Raw genomic sequence first — 15,497 nt, forward strand, 5'->3', positions numbered from 1 at the left:
GCAGACAGGAATCTCAAACCAATAAGACCTCTTGAAGAGGCCCCATTATCTGTGAGTAACCTAAAGTGCCCAGAGATGGAGCCAGAAGGACATACAGCAAATACGGGCTGTTTGGCCAGCTGGCAAAGCCTCTGAAGGACCATCGTTAGCCAGTCACTGGTCCAGTCCCAAAACAGTGTTCGCAGTGGGTAGCGAGGCTGCCCCCAGAATGTGCCTTTGGCCAGAGGAAGGCTGGAAGGAGCTTTCACACACATGGACCCTGCAGGCTTGTGGTAGCTGATGACCTCCCCAAGGTAGTCAGCAATTAAGATGGTCTTTAGTCATCCCTCCACTGGAAGAACATCTGCACATGTTTCACAGAACTGCATCTGGTTTTTATCTGTGAGCTGGAATTTTCCTCCTTTTGAAAGGGCAGGAAGTGGTCATGTTTTTTACATTAGTTGAACTGGTTAAAAACGAAACAGAACAAAACAAAATCAGAATGAACCTCCTAGACTGTGAGAGCCTAGGAACAGTCATGGACTTGGTAGGGCACAAAGATAGGCACAGACCCTGATGAATCACATCTTACTCAAGAAACAACAACTGCCCTGGTTTTGTCTTCTCAAGGTCTTTTTGTTTGAGTAGTTGGTTCCTTTGGACTCAACTAATAGCTAGCCGACAAGTAGTCCGGGAACACTGTCCTGTCACGGAGGTTTTAAAACTCCAAGTTAGAATATCAGGGAATTTGCACTGGGAGGTAGACTGGTTAACATTAAGGACTCTTTCCACTCGGCTGTGCGTGATTCTATGATATAGCAAAAGCCCACTACAAGGAAACCTCCAGACCGTGTGGGTCAGGGATTCTGTGAGTAACTATGAAATTGGAAGCCTTTATTGCCTTTGATCATGTCAAGCACCAAAAAACGATAGTTAAATGAATCCCCAAGTCTGCACAAATAGATGAATGGAAGTTTGAGGGTGTTTTCTCCATGTGGCTAAAGAGTGAATTTTTCTTTCTCTCTAGTGCAAATACCATCCCTGCTACCCAGGCGTGCGCTGTGTGAACTTGGCTCCTGGCTTCAGATGTGACACCTGCCCGGTGGGCTTCACAGGGCCCACGGTGCAGGGTGTTGGGATCAATTTTGCCAAGACAAACAAGCAGGTGGGCTGAAGTTGTGGCCTTTTAATCTCTAATTACCAACAGAAAACCTTTGGTTGGTTCCCACCTCTTTCCATATAACCCTTTACCTCCCTGAGCGGCCAAGGGTGTGCAGAATGTCCTCATGCACTGCGGGCACATTAGGAAGTTTTCCAACTCATTTCATCAAGGCTAGTGAGGAGGAAGCTAGTCAACTGGGATAATCGAGTAGCACTAGGAAAGCAGTGAAGGGGGTAATCCTGGATATGTGACATGTTTCAGCCTTATTTTGTTGGTAGCCTTTTGAACATTTTGTCCCACCAAATAACTTAAGAACTGGGGAAACAAATAAAAGCTTTGAAAAATTAGGTCACTTTCATAGAGTCATTGTTGCTGATCAGAAGCTGTTTTAGAGATAAGAGGATTTCAAGAGTAGAAATAATCCCCTGAGGAAACCTGCCTTTCTTCTTATATAAGCCGTAAATTGCTGTAAAGCACTCAAGCACTTTGTGACAGTCTCCGTTTATTTCCAAATGTTCTCCTATATCCTGGCCATTATTTAACTGACTGACCGTGAAATTCTTTTTGATGTTTTCAGCCCCTAAAAATGGTTGGTCTATAAATATATTTTACTACCTTACGGAAATTATTAGCTTTAAAGAAGGGCGGAGGTTCATCATTTCCTAGCAGCCTATCAAAGGATTCTAGAGGGCATCATTTTTTAGACTAGAAAAAGGAGCCAAGCTCGACACGCACGAATGACAAGCCATTGGAGTAATGACCTAAGTTTTTCTTCCTCTTCTCTAAAGACAGAATCGCCAAGACTAAGCTAAGGAAAATAGACAAAAAGAAACAGAAGGTGCTTTATGTAAGCTAGGAAGGAGCCCTTCCAGTGGATTTCCAGAATATGGTAGAATGAACTCAAGTCAAAGGGAACCAACTTGCTGAAATTAAACAACAAATTTTAATGCATGACCAATATCAAAAGAAATAAGAGGAAATGTGCAGGTTCGAGAAACAAAGAGGGAACTCAAAGTCAGAGCTGTGGGTGGAAACTGATGTCACAGCAGCTCATGGGAGGTGGGAGATGGTTTTAGGTCCTCCAAGTGGGAAACTGGGGTTCATGCACTGTGTGGGTATAGCAGATGTAGTCTTGAACCTTTAGAAAGACCTAATACCCCTGAAGAAAGCCAGAAGCCTTAGAGAGCTATCCTACTTATTACAAGGAGATGAGAAAACTTTCTTAGCCCCCAAAAATCAACAGGAAGCTTGATGTCAGCTTTGGGACATGGTTGACAGAAATGACAGTTGCCCACAACAAATCAAAGCTCCAAGCTTGTAAGACATATAGTCATGAGCTCCAAACCTATGTTACACATAGAATGCAGAAACAGGAGCCCCAAAATTGACATAAAAACCAGCCCTAGAGCAGTAAAATCCCCAGGACCCTGGCTAATATCACTTTGTGAAGAGACTCCAAAACTCAGGGCAAGTGGGACACCCTCAAGCAAAAGCAGGGCCACTAAGGATATACTCTGATCACCAGCCTACCTGAAATTGCACGTCCTCGCTTCACACAAAGATGTCAAAACAAAGCAAAATGTATTTGTCTTTCTACTTAAACAGTGTCCCTTTAAACTTCTCTGCACTAGGTCTGCACTGACATCGATGAGTGTCGAAATGGAGCGTGTGTTCTCAATTCTATCTGTGTTAACACTTTGGTGAGTATTTTTCATGGCTCTTGTTATCGAAGACCAGTTATTAAAACAAGTATGTGTACATAAATCATAACCCCAAAACACATGGAGAACATATGGGCATAATATATTTGACTTGCAAGTGAGGATAAAATTTGTGCTGAAAAACAGTTTTTAATGTAAGAGTAATTTATAAGTAATTTTCTATATAAGAATGATTTTATATGGGAATTCCCTTGTGGTCCAGTGGTTAGGACTCTGCGCTGTCACTGACAAGGCCTGGGGTTCAATCCCTGGTCGGGGAACTAAGATCCCGCAAGCTGTGTGGCATGGCCAAAAAATTACTACTCATAATAATTTTATAAATGCCAAATTTGTTCTTTATCTTCTCTCAAAGTTGCAGTGTTGGGCTTTGGGGTTTTTTTCTTTTTTTTTATACAGCAGTTCTCATTAGTCATCACTTTTATACACATCAGTGTATACATGTCAATCCCAATCTCCCAATTCATCACACCACCACCACCCCCTGCCATGGCTTTCCCACCTTGGTGTCCATACGTTTCTTCTCTACATCTGTGTCTCTATTTCTGCCCTGCAAACCAGTTCATCTGTACCATTTTTCTAGGTTCCACATACATGCATTAATATACGATATTTGTGTTTATCTTTCTGACTTACTTCACTCTGTATGACAGTCTGCAGGTCCATCCACGTCTCAAACAAATGACCCAATTTCGTTCCTTTCTATGGCTGAGTAATATTCCATTGTATATGTGTGCCACATCTTCTTTATCCATTCGTCTGTCAATGGGCATTTAGGTTGTTTCCATGACCTGGCTATTGTAAACAGTGCTGCTATGAACATTGGGGTGCAAGTGTCTTTTGGAATTATGGTTTTCTCTGGGTATATGCCCAGTAGTGGGATTGCTGTATCCCACTAAAAACTAAAAAATTCTATTTTTAGTTTTTTAAGGAACCTCCATACTGTTCTCCATAGTGGCTGTATCAATTTACATTCCCACCAACAGTGCAAGAGGGTTCCCTTTTCTCCACACCCTCTCCAGCATTTGTTGTTTGTAGATTTTCTGATGATGCCCATTCTAACTGGTGTGAGGTGATACCTCATTGTAGTTTTGATTTGCATTTCATTTTGTGGTTTTTACATTTTTTCCCTGTAATGATTTCTAATCTCATAACGTTGTGGTCAGAAAAGATGCTTGATATGATTTCGGTTTTCTTAAGTTTACTGAGGCTTGATTTGTGACCCAAGATGTGATCTATACTGGAGAATGTTCCAAGCGCACTTGAGAAGCAAGTGTAATCTGCTGTTTTGGGATGGAATGTCCTATAAATATCAATTAAATCTATCAGGTCTATTGTGTCATTTAAAGCTTGTGTTTCCTTATTAATGTTCCTATGACCATTTTCTTAATTGTTTTGGGTTTGTTTTTGTAGGTCCTTTTCTTCTTTTGTGTTTCCCACTTAGAGAAGTACCTTTAGCATTTGTTGTAGAGCTGGTTTGGTGGCACTGAATTCTCTTAGCTTTTGCTTGTCTGTAAAGCTTTTGATTTCTCCATCGAATCTGAATGAAATCCTTGCCGGGTAGAGTAATCTTGGTTGTAGGTTCTTCCCTTTCATCACTTTAAGTATATCATGCCATTCCCTTCTGGCTTGTAGAGTTTCTGCTGAGAAATCAGCTGTTAACCTTATGGGAGTTCCCTTGTGTGTTATTTGTTGTTTTTCTCTTGCTGCTTTTAATAATTTTTCTTTGTCTTTAATTTTTGCCAATTTGATTACTATATGTCTCAGCGTGTTTCTCCTTGGGTTTATCCTGTATGAGACTCTCTGCACTTCCTGGACTTGGGTGGCTATTTCCTTTCCCATGTTAGGGAAGTTTTCAACTATAATCTCTTCAAATATTTTCTCTGGTCCTTTCTCTCTCTCTTCTCCTTCTGGGACCCCTATAATGCGAATGTTGTTGCATTTAATGTTGTCCCAGAGGTCTCTTCAACCTCCCAGAGGTTGTCTTCATTTCTTTTCATTCTTTTTTCTTTCTTCTGTTCTGCAGCAGTGAATTCCACCATTCTGTCTTACAGGTCACTTGTCTGTTCTTCTGACTCGGTTACTCTGCTATTGATTCCTTCTAGTGTAGTTTTCATTTCAGTTATTGTATTGTTCATCTGTTTGTTTGTTCTTTAATTCTTGTAGGTCTTTGTTAAACACTTCTTGCATCTTCTTGATATTTGCCTCCATTCTTTTCCCGAGGTCCTGGATCATCTTCACTATCATTACTCTGAATTCTTTTTCTGGAAGGTTGCCTATCTCCACTTCATTTAGTTGTTTTTCTGGGGTTTTATCTTGTTCCTTCATCTGGTACATAGCCCTCTGCCTTTTTATCTTGTCTTTCTTTCTGTGAATGTGGTTTTTGTTCCACAAGCTGCAGGATTGTAGTTCTTCTTGCTTCTGCTGTCTGCCCTCTGGTGGATGAGGCTATCTCAGAGGCTTATGCAAGTTTCCTGATCAGTGTTGGGCTTTTGAATTAATGTTTATTGAATAAAATATTATCATTTTAGTATTTTTTAAATAGGAAGAGCTTTTTAGTTTGTATTAATAGTTCAGTATTCCAAAATATGCATTTTACTCGTGACAACACAATTCCCAAATGATATTCATTATTTTCATAGGACTTCTCAAAAGTCATTTGTGTTAAATTAAAATGCCTAACGCTTAATGGGTTGAAATTTTTTTTTTAACATCTTTATTGGGGTATAATTGCTTTACAATGGTGTGTTAGTTTCTGCTTTATAACAAAGTGAATCAGTTATACATATACATATGTTCCCATATCTCTTCCCTCTTGCGTCTCCCTCCCTCCCACCCTCCCTATCCCACCCCTCCAGGCAGTCACAAAGCACCGAGCTGATCTCCCTGTGCTATGCAGCTGCTTCCCACTAGCTATCTACCTTACGTTTTGTAGTGTATATATGTCCATGCCTCTCTCTCACTTTGTCACAGCTCACCCTTCCCCCTCCCGATATCCTCAAGTTGTTCTCTAGTAGGTTTGTGTCTTTATTCCTGTCTTACCCCTAGGTTCTTCATGACATTTTTTTTTTCTTAAATTCCATATATGTGTGTTAGCATATGGTATTTGTCTTTCTCTTTCTGACTTACTTCACTCTGTATGACAGACTCTAGGTCTATCCACCTCATTACAAATAGCTCAATTTCGTTTCTTTTTATGGCTGAGTAATATTCCATTTGGGTTGAAATTTTAACTAATCAGATTTGGCTTTTATTCCTGAAAGTTCCTGTTGACTCTTTCCAAGGTGATAGGTGTAGCACAGTAGACTGTCAATGAAGGAACTATTGGCTCCAGGTATGACTGCTTCTCATTTACTGTATGTTCCTGGGAAAGGTTTTTAATCTCTAGGTTCCTAGCTTCCTTATATGTCAAAGCATTTTATAAATATCAAGTCACTTATTTTAATCCTCACAACAAACCTGTCAATAGGCACTATTATTATCCCCATTTTACAGTTGAAGAAACTGAGGCACAGGAAAGTTAAATAATTAGGCGAAGGCCACACATCTCATAAGACATCCAGTCTGGCTGCAGAGCCCTGTTCTTATCCACAATGCTGCCTAGGAATATACTGGGACTTATTAGCTTTTTAGCTTCTTAGCTTTTTACCAGGACAAAGCTAGTCTGCAGAAATGGATTTGGGAGACACTGACATGAAGGTAATAACTAAAGCCACTCAGGGAGAGGAGAAGTAGACAGTGGAACTGTCTACAAAATAGAACTCTAGAAAACCTCAAAAATGAAGGAGTAGGCAAAGGAAAAAGAGCAGAGAAACAAAGAAAAGGAAAGAACTGACCAAAGGGAGTCTTCCAATGAGGCTGACAGATCAAGAAAAATCATTGGAGAGAATTCCCTGGCGGTCCAGTGGTTAGGATTCTCCCAGGGCCTGAGTTCAATCCCTGGTTGGGGAACTAAGATCCCACAAGCCCTGCAGTGTGGGCAAAATAAAATAATAATACTTGGAAAGCATCTTTTGGATTCAGTGAGTCAGGGGTTGTGAGTGACCAAAATCATTGAATTGTGTAGTTTATGTGGATGTCTTTCATGATATGTAAAGTCTATCTCAGTAAAAAAGAAAAAAAAGAAGTCAAGCTTGCCCCGGAAGTGCCATCGCAATGGAGCTGACAGCTCACTTGCCAGGTTTCTTTCACAGCACCCCACCTCATCAAGAATTCTCAGTGCAAGGCCAACGACATTTCTCTGTTCCTTTGTCACTTGATTGTTAAAAAAAAAAAAAGCCAAATGAACATTAAAAACAATTTTCTCATTTGCTTTTTTACCAAACCGTGTTCTTTGTCCCCAGAGTAAATTTTCTCACTCCACCTCCCAGGACTTCACTGGAGTTTTCAGCCCTTTCCTCCTTGCCCTCCACAGTGGATCCGGCAAGTCAAAGTGGCTCACTGGCCAGCCTTCTCCCTTCGATTGTGTTCCTTCACGTCTCCGTGGCCTGCTGTGGCTTCCAGTCTGGTAGTGTCTCCCCCAATACTCACACAGTGTTAGAAGACATACACATAAGCAGAGGCAGGCATGGGGCTCACTTCATCCTGGCATCGAGTACATGTAAAAATAGACACAAGCGCCGTACCTTTGCTCATGGGTCTGAGGCCCTGGCTCACCGTCTTGCTCTGCTCCTTACAGGGATCTTATCGCTGTGGGCCTTGTAAACCAGGGTACATTGGTGATCAGAGGAGGGGATGCAAAATGGAAAGAAACTGCAGGAATCCAGAACTGAACCCTTGCAGCGTGAACGCACAGTGCATTGAAGAGAGGCAGGGGGATGTGACATGCGTGGTAAGTTGTTTGCTACTTTCTTTATCATCTTCCCCCTTCCATTGGAAACACCATGCCTCTCCGGTTTCTACTTGCTTCAGGGTAAAAGTACTCAAGAATGAAAACAATTCCATCAAAGTAAACAAAGGATGTAGTAATAACAGAGTCAGCTGAGTTTGTGGGGGGCAATCTGAAGTCCACCTGACCATCAGCCACCCTCTTTCTCTCCCTCTTGGCCGTGGGTCGGCACCGTCCCCTTGGGGACCTCGGTGGTGGAGCCCCAGCTCCCAGCCACCCCCTCTGGAAGGCCCAAGAAGTGAACAGCCGGAGCGGAAGGAGCCTCCTTCCCTCCCTTCCGACTGCTGCCCTTACTGTCCTCACCCTGAGGGCATCCAGTTTCAAAATCTGGCCTCATACTCCAGGAAGTGAGCCACAGTGGAGGGGTGGTGGGCTGCTCTTATAAACCCTGGGAGGAAACCTCCCATCTTCCGCAGCACCCTCTGTTCTCTGTGTCCACCTCGGCCGGGTTCAGGAGTAGCTCAGTGGGAGCTCACTCTCCTTCCCATGCGGTTCCCCACCTGGGAGCCGGCCTGGGGAGGAGGAGGTGGGTAGAGGGCAGGGCAGTTGCAGCCTTGCAAGGGTCTCCCACCAGGCAGGTGTGTAGTGGGCCCTTGGCGAGGAATGAGGTTCATGCCTGCCATCCATCCTGCCCTGGAGTCCTGGGGGATTCTAGGCGCTGTTCAATCAGCCATCTTCAGCCACTCACCTCCCCAGGGAGCCAGGCCCTTTAGAGTTGGGGGCTCATAGGTTCATGGCGATCACCCTGAGCGGCAGGATGGATCCTGGGAGACTTTTTCTCTCTTCTTTATACCTCAAACTCAGACTCCCTTACCTTCACATTCTCAGAATTTTCTATGAAGGGCATATCATTTTCAAATAGGAAAAATGAGAAGAATCAAAACTAAGTTAGAGAAATAACTGTAATGGCACCAGCTCTCTCCATCAACACAGATAACTTGTAACAAGATACTGATGAGGGAATGGGCTGGGTTCAAGGGGGAGAAAAAAATCAACAGTTCCTCTAATTCCTGTTGATGGGGCATGTTTATTCCCATTGAGAGGCAAGCGTATATCTATGTTTAAATCCTCATTTTCTGTGAACAAATTAGCGATTCCCCTGGGATGGTGGGTGATGAGGCTCTTCATGTGTTTTGTTTTTTTTTCCCTTAATGTGTTTTTGAATTTGTGGTAAGGCACAATGACAGATGGTAAAGGATTAATACACTTGGTGTGACTACGAAAATAATTTAATCTGCCAGAAAATGGCTCATTAAAAACATACTTGTTCCTAGAGGAAATGTTTTCTTCATTAAAGTGAGTCAAGGACCATACCCCACGGCTGAGCTCTCCAGGCCCTCTGAAGGCCCTGCTGAAGCAATTGTACAGAAATAGGGGTAGTTACTGGGAGGGGTGTCTTTGGATTCTGCCTTCTACATCTCTGGTTGCAGAAGTGGGGTGCACATGATTAAGGACAGCCAGGCTGCAGCTTAGGAAGTCACTGGTCTTAAATCACGTTATTTTGATTAATGAGGGCAGGAAATTTAACATTTACTCATGTAAAGTTTCTTTTTCCTTGGCCCTGTTCCCCCGGCTCTTACCTGCCCCTGCCTTGCTGGTTCCCTGTCATTTTCCAGGCCCCCTTGTCTCCTGTTCCTTCTGCAGTTCTGCCTGCCCCTCCTCAGGCACCTGTCCTGCTCCTGAGCTGAGCTCCCAGGTACCACCTCATACCCAGGACACCGCTTATGGAAGGATTTCCTTTCTCTTGGGTTTATCATTCATCCTTTAGCCAGGCCAACTATATGGAATATCAGAGGGAGAACTCAAAGCGCACGTTAACCAAATACATGTGGCAGAAAACATTGAACTGGGACAGTCTCGAGTTCAAGTCCCAGCTCTGAGACCTTGGGCAAGGGACTTAGCCACTCCGAGCTGAGTCGACTCTTTTGTAAAATGGGATAGTGATGACCTTGCAAGGACTGGAGATAATGCTTATAGAGTCCGGTATAGAATAACTGTTATTTTAATGCCTCTTCTGCTGACAATGAAGGCTTGCTCTTAGCAGCTGGTGGTGGCACGGAACTTGGGTAGACTTTTCCAGAAACGTAGAGAACATGCAGACCCAGCACTACACCTGTGGGAATCTTCACCTGTTAAAAGATATGAGTAGAGGTAAAGCACTTTGGAAGGTTCCTGCTGTGGTGGAAATTGATCTAGAAGACCATTAGATTCAGAGATACGACTGTGGCTCCAGAATGCTAAGGAAAGTGCCACAGCAGCCACTCCACCCTTGTGTGCATTCATTTCCATTGGGAGAAGAAATTGGATAATCATATGGAGAACATTTTAACAATAATTCAAAAGTACAAATACCCTTTGAACCAAGAATTTCATACTAAGAAGCCAGTACATGTGCAGAATGATAAATGTCCTCAAATTCTTTGTGGCCGCATTGTTTGCGACAGAAAAAGGTTTTAACGACTTGACACCGACCAGTAGGGGACTGGTTGAATTAATTGAGGTGCACGCATTCCACTTTATGTATGTTATATCTGTGCCCATTAAAAAGGAAGACACTAATCTACGTGTGGTAATGTGAAAAGAGCTCTAAGATATAATGTTAATTTTTTAAAAATTTAAGGTACAGAGCAGTGTTTATATGTGTGCTACCAATTGTGCTGAACGACAAAAAGAGAAAAAGAACGTATGTGTGTTTGCTGATCTCTGCCCAGCATGTCTCTGAAAGTATTCATGAGAGCAGATTGCCTTGATTCCTGAGCCAAGGTGCAAGAGCAGGAAGGAGTTTTCACTCTCCCTTTGTACTTTTTGAATTTTGAAGCATTAGACTATTCAAAACACAGTTTAATAGTTTTAAAATCCTGCGAACAAAGCTTTCTGGCCCTCCCTCTGGGGATGCACACACAGGAGCAGAGGCCCCTGTCGGACCCTGGCCTCCCACCAGGCTCAGCTCCTGGACTCCTGATGGGTTTTTCCTTCACAGTGTGGGGTTGGCTGGGCTGGTGACGGCTACATCTGCGGAAAGGACGTGGACATTGACAGCTACCCTGACGAAGAATTGCTGTGCTCTGCCACGAACTGCAAAAAGGTAAGGGGGTCGAGCAGGAGAAAAACACACACACACACACGCACATGCAGCATGCTCTGTGGCTTTCCAAAGCCACATCTTATATGGGGCAGAGGTTCTGTGGCTTCCATTTAAAATTGTATTTTTGAAGTAGCTGCATCTCAAATGTAGCAAAACAGCCATCAACAATAAAGCCAGACAGGTAGGGACTTCCCTGGTGGCACAATGGTTAAGAATCCGCCTGCCAATGCAGGCGGAGACACAGGTTCGAGCCCTAGTCTGGGAAGATCCCGCATGCCGTGGAGCAACTAAGCCCGTGCACCACAACTCCTGAGCCTGCGCTCTAGAGCCCGTGAGCCACAACTGCTGAGCCCACGTGCCACAACTACTGAAGCCCGTGAGCCCGTGTGCCTAGAGCCCTACTCCGCAACAAAGAGTAGCCCCCGCTCACCGCAACTAGAGAAAGCGCGCAGCAATGAAGACCCAACGCAGCCAAAAATAAATAAATTTATTTTTTAAAAAAAAAGCCAGACAGGTACAGGCAGAAATAGTTTTTGACTTAAGACAGATGGAGATGGGGATGGGGGAAATGGGGAGAAGTTGATGAAAGGGTGCAAACTTTCTGCCATGAGGTGAATAAGATCTGAGGATCTAATGTATAACAGGGTGACTATAGTTGATAACACTGTACTGTATAGTTGAAATTTGCTAAGAGTGTAGAACTTAAATGTTCTCAGCCAGAAAAATGGGGAGATAAACATGTGAGGTGATGCATATGTTAATTAACTCAATGGGGGGATCCCTTCACAATATCAACGTATATCAAATCGTCACATTATACACTTTAAATGTCTTGCAATTTTATTTGTCAGTTATACCTCAGTAAAGCTGAAAAAATACAAATGTAGATGTGTCTCTGAGCTGTGTTTCTCCAACTTAGGACAACTGCAAGTATGTGCCGAATTCCGGCCAAGAGGATGCAGACGGAGATGGCCTTGGAGATGCTTGTGACGAGGATGCTGATGGAGATGGGATCCTGAATGAGCAGGCAGGTACCTGCTTTGCTGGGAGGGCCTATGAATTGCCACGTACCAGGGATGGTGGAAGAAAGGCCGTGAAGTCAACTATTTATATTAATCATCCCGACTGTCTGTTTCCATGCCTGCGTTCCCATGGCACTGCAGTTTTTTATTCTAAGATTCTGAAATGTTTATAAAACTGATGAACTTGGGCCTCCTGAGTTGCAACATCTCATGCCAGTCGGGGGAAGGTTGGCTGGCGTCCACCGCAGGACCAGGCACACAGTGGGGATTCACTAAAAGTCAGAGTTAATGTCGGTCTTTTGATCCTTTAGGACAACTGTGTCCTGACTCACAATGTGGACCAGAGGAACAGTGACAAAGATATGTTTGGGGATGCCTGTGATAACTGCCGGAATGTCCTAAATAATGACCAGAAGGACACTGACGGGGATGGAAAAGGAGATGCCTGCGATGACGACATGGATGGAGATGGTGGGTGTGTCTTGCTTAGTCTTTTACTTGGGACTCATTTGTCCTTTTTCCCCTTGTTCTCTCTTAGGAGCAGGAGTAGAATGACTGACTCTGAGGGCCTTTCCACTCCCGGGGGTTCCACATGGCCTGTGCCTGGCGGCCCCAAGGCCCACTTGTTTCCGTGGAAGAAGAACCCTGGTGTTCTGGGAACTCTACATCATTGCCAGAAACTGTAGGAATCCCTTCGAGCAGTGTCTTGTCAGGGATGTGACTGTGTAGGGCATCTGTCTTCCCAGACTGCAGCTTTCCTCCCTCCCCACCATCCTTCTCATGCATAAGGGTCCTGGAAGTGGAGGATTGAGGTAGAGGGGCTGAGCAGTGTCATGGGCTGCAGCCCTGGGTCAGGCTCCTCCTGCAGAGACTCAGGCATTTCCCAGGAGCCTGGGAAGAGCTGTCAGGCAGGGCGGCTACATCACCCAGCTCCAGGGTCCACTGAAGGGGCCTCGTATTGTGGTCTGTGTGAATAGCACCTCTGGAGCACAACTCTGGAGCCCCACAGGCCGTGAGGGAGGACGTTTGTTCCTGTATAGCTTCCGTAACATATAGGTGACTATCATCAAAGTATAGGCTGGATCCGATGGTTTCTGAAAAACACATCACAACACAGGACATTGAAGGAATTTCCTTTTAGAAATACACTACACCCACCACTAACCAACACACACCCCACACTCCAGACTATTCACATGTCTCTAAAACACGATCCCACCTTCTATAAGCCTGACTGATGGTAAACCAGCTCAGCGAAACAAACAAAAAACGCCCTGAGTTGTAGCATTTGCCAGTTTCCATTATGTAAATACCACTCCCACCATCACTGGTTCTAAGGTACCAAGAGGAGATGACATGACTGAACGGGAAGCTGGGGAGAAATGGGTATGACTGGCCTGACTCCAGCACACCACTGCCTGAGCCCCGGGGCCCTTGTCATAGCTCACACACCCGTGAGGTCCTCCCTCTCCAGGGTCGGCCCACCTAGCCCTCATGACCCCCTCATCTGGTTGCAGTGATAGCCCTTGATATCTTCAACAGATTCTAACTCAGTGGATAAATGCCTTCGGTCATTCTTCTTTTAAGTCTCCCAGAATCCATCCTTTGACATTACCTCCAGGTAACTGCTGGAAAAGGTATGGCTCTCTGAGGATGGCCCAGGCAGACATTACCTACTGTGTGCCATGTGCTGGCCTGATCTCTACAGCACCTGGAAGTCTGTGCTCCGGACCTTTCTGTGATGTTCACCTGACTCAGGGAAGCACTCCTTTCTCATAGGAATAAAAAACATCCTGGACAACTGCCAGAAAGTTCCCAACCGTGATCAACAGGACAAAGATGGTGATGGCGTGGGGGATGCCTGTGACAGCTGTCCTGATGTCAGCAACCCTAACCAGGTTAGTAGGATCCAGGGGCATCCAAACTCTAGGCTGAACTGCCCAGTGCAGAGACTCATGTAAGACACGTGTCTGGAGGAACCCAGCCAAGCCCGCCAGGCCGGTTCTTTGCTGTTGTCTTATACCTAACAGCAGAGGTGGTGAAATTGTATACTTAAGCCTGGAGGTGATGGGGAGAACATTACAGGAGATCTGAGGCCTTCTGGACTAATCTCACAGGCTGTGAAGTCCCTGTGAGGTTAGGAATAGGAGTTTTTGGGGTTTCCTAAAATTTATTTGGCTGCACTGGGTCTTAGTTGCAGCACGTGGGCTCTTCGTTGCTGTGTGCGGGATCTTCAGTTGCAGCATGCAGGATCTAGTTCCCTGACCAGGGATCGAACCCGGGCTCCCTGCATTGGGAGCACATGCTGGACCTGGTGGTCCCTGCTGGACCACCGGGGAAGTCCCAGTAATAGTTTAATGATGCCCAAAACAAGTTGGGTTTTTTTGCTGAAAGGAAAATGCAATGTGGCAGTTAACCATTGGGAGCCCCATGTCCCTTTCATCCCCAGATCCCAACAACAGCCTATGTATGGACATTTCAGATTGGGATCAGTCAGCGATGTGCTGTTTCCCTTCTCTCTCCTCCTTCCTGTCTGGATAATTGGATGTGATGTGTCACTTATTTTTAAAGCCCTGAGAGAGGGGCGTCATTATTGCCCTCTGACTCACTCCCATTCTGGCTCAATTCCAAAATGCAGAAGCAAAGCAAAATCTGTTTGCCTTGTCCCCGTGCCTGTGGCTGGCTCCCTTCCGACCCGTGCCAGAGTGCCACGTCTCCACCTGCCACCATGCTGCCCCAGCGCCCTTCTCCAATCAGCTCATCTGGTGTGTAGGCAGCCCATCCTTGGAGCTTGATATTTTGGAAGGCTTTTTTGAAAATTCAGCATTGTGCCTACACCAATATGGTGTTGTCCTTTTGCAGTTTGCACCACCCCAATTCCAGAAAAATAATTCCTGAGATCCAGTGATGATGGGCTGGGTCTGCCTTCTCTGGAACATTCTGTGCAGGCCCAGGGGTAAATAACACGTTTTGTTCTCTTTGCAGTCTGATGTGGATAACGATCTGGTTGGGGACTCCTGTGACACCAATCAGGACAGGTATGGCGTGTCTCCCAGCTGCACAGGGCTGATGAAAATTCCAGAGAAAGTTTTCTCTTTCAGAGCTCTCCGTTGCTACCATGCTTTGGGATCTCTCTGGGCAGATTGAGTTGCTGGAGGGACAATAGCCCTGTCTTTGGTCAGGGTCACTGCACCTCCATGAATGGGGGACTTGACGGTACCAGGAGGGGCCACTAGGCACTCAAGCAACTGAGACTCTATCACAGGAGAGGCGGTGTAGCATCATGCTTTAGAGCTGGGCTCTGGAGCGACACAGCTAGATATAAATCCCAGCTCCTCCACTTACACATCAGCTTACCTTAGGCAAGTTACCTCATCTCTCTGTGCCTCCATTTTCTCATCTGTGAAATGGGGATGGAAATGGAACGTAGCTCTTAGGACTATTGTGAAAGTTGAGTTAATTTATGGAAAGGACATATTACAGTTTCTGTTGCATAGATGTTAGCTCTTTTGCTGTTATATTCTTTCAGCTCTCAGGAAAGCTTCATCATCATCCCAAAATAGAGAGCTGTCAGTGTGCTGAGGGAATCACTGTTATTTCATTGTCCTTGGAATTTTTTCTTTCAGTTTTCTTTATTTGGGTG

The 15,497-nt window shown here is 44.8% G+C and overlaps 1 protein-coding gene across 1 annotated transcript in view; it reads left to right on the forward strand.

Moving 5' to 3' along the window:
- THBS4 (thrombospondin 4) overlaps positions 1–15,497 on the forward strand; it is a 47,047-nt gene that overhangs the window by 22,738 nt on the left and 8,812 nt on the right. The window contains exons 8-15 of the mRNA XM_024755711.1: positions 1,007–1,144; positions 2,773–2,841; positions 7,538–7,690; positions 10,728–10,832; positions 11,752–11,859; positions 12,166–12,325; positions 13,634–13,752; positions 14,840–14,892. Coding sequence (XP_024611479.1) covers positions 1,007–1,144; positions 2,773–2,841; positions 7,538–7,690; positions 10,728–10,832; positions 11,752–11,859; positions 12,166–12,325; positions 13,634–13,752; positions 14,840–14,892 — 905 coding nt within the window. The remainder of the gene's footprint in view (positions 1–1,006; positions 1,145–2,772; positions 2,842–7,537; positions 7,691–10,727; positions 10,833–11,751; positions 11,860–12,165; positions 12,326–13,633; positions 13,753–14,839; positions 14,893–15,497) is intronic.

Source organism: Neophocaena asiaeorientalis, unplaced genomic scaffold (assembly GCF_003031525.2).
Source record: "Neophocaena asiaeorientalis asiaeorientalis breed wild unplaced genomic scaffold, Neophocaena_asiaeorientalis_V1.1 scaffold37, whole genome shotgun sequence".
NCBI classification, from domain to species: domain Eukaryota; kingdom Metazoa; phylum Chordata; class Mammalia; order Artiodactyla; family Phocoenidae; genus Neophocaena; species Neophocaena asiaeorientalis.